Source organism: Pollachius pollachius, assembly GCF_949987615.1.
Source record: "Pollachius pollachius genome assembly, chromosome: 3".
Classification (NCBI taxonomy): Eukaryota; Metazoa; Chordata; class Actinopteri; order Gadiformes; family Gadidae; genus Pollachius; species Pollachius pollachius.
The window spans coordinates 46,197,335-46,202,293 of NC_136936.1; the positions used below are offsets into that span (position 1 = coordinate 46,197,335).

A 4,959-nucleotide genomic window follows, 5' to 3' on the forward strand; every position below is an offset into this window, starting at 1 on the left:
GTGTGTGTGTGTGTGTGTGTGTGTGTGTGTGTGGCGACTTTTCCTGCAAAAGCAGTTATAGAATATATATGTTTTTATGGAAGCTAGCGTGTCAGCTATCTCTGTCATTATTCTACAAGATTTGAGAGCATCAATAAAATTCTCTCATTACAAATAACTAATTACTCTAGTGTTAGTCTTTATAGCACTATTTTATTTGTCTTATTGGTATTTATCGTATTATGGATGTTTGATGTCGTAATATTTTTTTTATTTGAGCTTCTTCTAAAATAAACGTGATTGTTGCTTAATTTATCTCACACATTAATGATCTTTGTTATCCTCACAATGTAAAGACAATCAACAAATAGGTGTGTGTGTGTGTGTGTGTGTGTGTGTGTGTGTGTGTGTGTGTGTGTGTGGTTGTGTGTGTGAGTGTGTGTGCGTGCGTGGCATGTGTGTGTGGCATGTGAGTAGCGAGTATTTATGGGAGTGTGTGAGTGTGTGCTTGAATCCGTGCCAGCTACATGCAGAATGTGTACAGCATGCAGGAGAAAACCATACGCCATAATTGCCACATAAATACAAAGCGTGAGAACATTAAAATATGATTTACACAAAAAGCTGCATGCATTCCCTCAGCCAACCATAGGACTATTAAATGGTTTATCAGTGATATCTACCGAAGCCATCCTTTGCATCACATTTGCATTTCAGGCCCATTTCTTGATTTAAGATCAATATATAATCAATCATAATGACAGATAAGATCGCAAATATGACCAGGCTGCCTCCATCCACTGACACTGAGCAATACATCAAAGCATTAAAGCAACAGGAGCCTAAAATAGCTTTTAATCAAATATTGATCTCTGCTTAAATCAACTCCACTTGAAGAGATATCCACATTAAAAGTGAATAGCGTATTTAATAATGTAAATTGTGTATTAAGTTACACTTGGGTGGATGCATCTCTAGAATCATTTTATCGTGCAATAAATTAGAATATAGTTGGAGTTTGTTTTACTGGGAAAATATGTACTTATTATCTCTAGTGAGGCTTACACGTTATAGATACAGATACATATTTATAATTTTACCCCTTCCATAGAATTAACAATTATTTATTTTACTAATAATTGAATGTATTTGTTTTTTATTTGGAGATAGGGTTATTTTTATGTCAAATTGCAAAAAAACGGAATCTAAATGAGATGATCTGGCCCCTGTGGCAAGGGCACATTATAGGGCCTACTTTTATGCAAAGTAGATCAGAATAAATTACAGGCTATTAGCTAACTTAAATTAAGAGTGGAAATGCACTAAAAACATGTTAACCAGATAATTGAATGTGGATTTTTTGCTCCAAGCTCTTGTTTCTGAAATTGACTTTTAGATTAACCACAAGTAAATAAACAAATTCAACAACAACAAAAAACTTTGAAACGTTTTTGAGTGGATAAACATCTGTCTGTCCTGCCACGGAAACACAACAGCAAAGTGTGCACACACTACACACGTGCGAAAAAACTTTCTGGTGATTGCCACTTGACACATCCTATCCCACAGGGTACCGTCAGCACAAAGTTAGAATGTTTAAACACCGTTTTTTTTTCTTTAAATTCATAAACACACAAATAACACAACGTAACCAGATAACATTACGCAATTATCCCACATCATGTATCACAAGAAACAAGATAAATGTATCCCTCTCTCTGTCTCTGCGCGTCTGTGTGGCTTTCACCCGCGTCCGGACATCTCAAAACGTTTGACAACGTGGGGGGAAAAAAGCAAGAAAGCGCACTCACCTCGCGTTGGTGCAGTCGTTGTACAGGGTCTCAAAGTCTTTCCTGGAGATGAGTTTACAGCGGTTGACCCCGGGTTGGATGGCGCCGAGCCCACGGAGGATGCGGACCTGCTCCACGTTGCACACCACCGGCGTGATCTCGAGGCGCTTCAGCTTGGTGTACACCGTGTGCAGCCCCCCCACCAGGTGCTTGAGAAACAGGTCGAACGCTTGGGGGAGGCAGATGAGCTCGCAGCCGTCCACGGTGAACGACGCCACCTTCGCGCCCCGCAACTCGACCATCTTGCACTCGTTGTTCTGCGGGGTGTTCTCCACGGGCGACGGGGTCGAGTACACGGGCTTGCCCGGTAGAGTCCCGGTCGGAGTCGGGATGCCCGGGCTGCCGCTCGTGGCGAGCAACTCCGAGCGGAAGAGATTCTGTCCTGGGGGGACGCCGAGGGATGGAGAAGGCGAAGAAGTTGTGGACGACGGGGACGTCGTGGCGGGGGTTGAGATCGGAGGCGGTGGCGGGATCAGAGGACTTTGCGGGATCAAAGCAGCCGGTACGGCCATGGTCAACCTGCACGGGGGGGAAGAGTAGCCGAAGTTCAAAGTATAAAACCCAGTCCTGCTAAAAAAAAAAAAAGTGCGCCAGCCGAGAAACCCTTAAAAATGAAAGAATCCCCACCAGAGTTGAGCTCCTCTGATAAGTTGTGAAGTGGTAGAAAGAAATGCTTGAAAAAAGGCGCGTTTTGGTTCAGGTTGGTTAGTGTGCGCGGCGGTAGGACAATGATCAAAGATAGGAGGAGGAATGACAGGAGGAAAATGAGCTGAGCTGAAAAGTGGAGCTCCGCTCAGTGGATGAGTTGTTGTTGTCACACGGTACAGCGAGGGGAGGAGCTATGGGGACAGTGGAAGCCTTTCGGAGCACAGATAGCACCCGAGATCCACACGCGCACGCACTCAATTGTTACAGGTAAAGGCACAATGTAACGTTTTCAATAAGACGACATGTTTTATAGGCGTGCATGTGCAGAAGGCTCTGCGTTGAGCGAAGCGCGCACTGGGTCGCCACTGGCTGGATGCCATTGGAAGTGAACGCATAGACGAGACGAGGTAGAAATGATTAACGAGGAGTTGTTTTATTTATGTGTTCAACCTAAATCGTGAAGGGTTGCGGTATACCAGGTAAACGTTTGTGATGATTAACTAGTGACGTTCACATGTCGCTGCATGTCGCAGGAATACTCGTACACCTGTCCCCCAAATGTACACAAGCAGGTGAGAGAGTGCACCCCTTAAAGTAGACCAACTGTTGCCTAATTCTGTTATAAAACCGAGTTTTAACCGAAACGTATTGGTGCTAGGTTCTTTCACTTTGACAGAGCTAAGGTGTGGGCTATCAAGTACCAAAGACTAAATAGGAAAACTTCTCAACATTTCAAAAACAATAGCTTTAGCATTTTGTTTTATCAATAGGCTACCTATATGTGACATAGTCCTATTTTTGTTATAGTATTATTTTACCAGGAGGATTTATCTAAGATGAGTTGTGGACATTTAATAGTTTTGTATAAGATATGAATAGGCCCTAATATTTAAAATATATTGTTAAAGTAAGATGTAAAAAGTTGTATTGAAGTTATCTCCATATGTTATTTACCGTAAGTGATACTGCCTTTTTCCTGAAGTTAAACTCTTTAAAATGAAGTTGTGTTTGTATGTTAAGTGTAACTCAGTGCAATACTATTACAAAAGTATTTTCAAATTCTGATTTACATGATTACATCCTTATTTTATCATATTGACAGCATGCATAGCATCACATCTCCTCCACATCAGATTTAAAAGAGCTGCTGATTCAAGTTAAAAAACTACTTAAAAAAACCTCAAAGTTTTCTCAACTCAAGTGCAAACTGACATCTTTACGTTATATGTGATGATTTACGATTCACACATGAGTCCATTTTATTTTAAAGACTTTGAAGGTTGAAACAAAATGATTATTGATTCAACTTTGACCATCACATTTACTACTTCGGTAATTGTTTTTAGAGTGCTTTACCTGTGTTACCTGTAATTGTATTATTATTTAACTTTAACACCTATAATGGCTGTGTCTCCCATTACCCTACCAAGCACAGCTCAGTGTAATTTTTGAGCATGTGTCTCCGGTAGCAGTGCATAATAGTATTTAGTGATCATGTATTTCTTGTGAAACAACCTGCCATTAACAACTACGGTGAAGCAATTCCCCATTAAATTCTAAGTGTGCACGTAAACAGCAATAATGGTCTGTTGCTTATCACACTCTCTCAGTTTGCCCTCGCAGTCTGCCTTGCGCCTTAAACTATTCCTGTTGTGTGTCAGATCAGCTTTAAGATAAGCGGCGCAATTTTTAAATTATCATTCAGGGAAAGAGGTAGGCTTGTAGTGTAAAATCAATAGCTGCTTAAAATTCATTGCCAGCCAATCCATTTGCCCTTTATGTTGGTAACCTTTCATTTAAATATGCACCATATTAAGATTTCATTATATACAATGAATGTCACAATAGTTTGCCCACTATTTCTCATGTTTGCATGGGTTAACTGCAAATCATTGAGCTTGTAATGTCTGAAAAATGACTCTCATTAACACTATGCAGGAGAAAAAAAAAATACAGAAGCTTGAGAAGCCTAATAGGTATTAACAAGAACCACAGGATGCCAACGATGTTTTAGATACAAAAGGCTTCCAACTAACTGGGTGGGCTCTTTGGCTGACCCCAGTTATATCAACACAGCATAACTCAAGACTAATAGCTCTTTACTGGAGCACAAGCCTACTAGGCTACTTGATGATGGGGCTGCATGATTATAAATATAAGTGCCTATCATTACTGTAAATGTTGACTTCAGTTCAGGTCATCCCTCCTGGATTGTATACATCAGCGGCCATCTCATTTGAATACAATTAGTGTTGTAGAAAATATTGATTGTTTTTTTTATCGTAGATAATACTATAAGATTAGCATAAAGGCATTCAGCGGGAGCTAAGAATGGGTTTGACAGTTACCGTCCCGTTTCAAAGTGCTGTGTAACAAGAGCAGGACGAAAAAAAAAACGACACTGAACCAGCACCTTGTGTTATTTCATATTGAGGGTTGAGCTAAAACAAGTTGACATTTAATCACAAAGTTTCTAATATGT

At 40.4% G+C, this 4,959-nt stretch overlaps 1 protein-coding gene across 1 annotated transcript in view; it reads right to left on the reverse strand.

Annotated features, from left to right (window-relative positions):
* dachd (dachshund d) overlaps positions 1-2,558 on the reverse strand; it is an 86,648-nt gene extending 84,090 nt beyond the window's left edge. Inside the window, exon 1 of the mRNA XM_079733523.1 lies at positions 1,791-2,558. Coding sequence (XP_079589649.1) covers positions 1,791-2,341 — 551 coding nt within the window. The 5' untranslated portion in view covers positions 2,342-2,558. The remainder of the gene's footprint in view (positions 1-1,790) is intronic.
* Between the last annotated feature and the right edge of the window lie 2,401 nt (positions 2,559-4,959).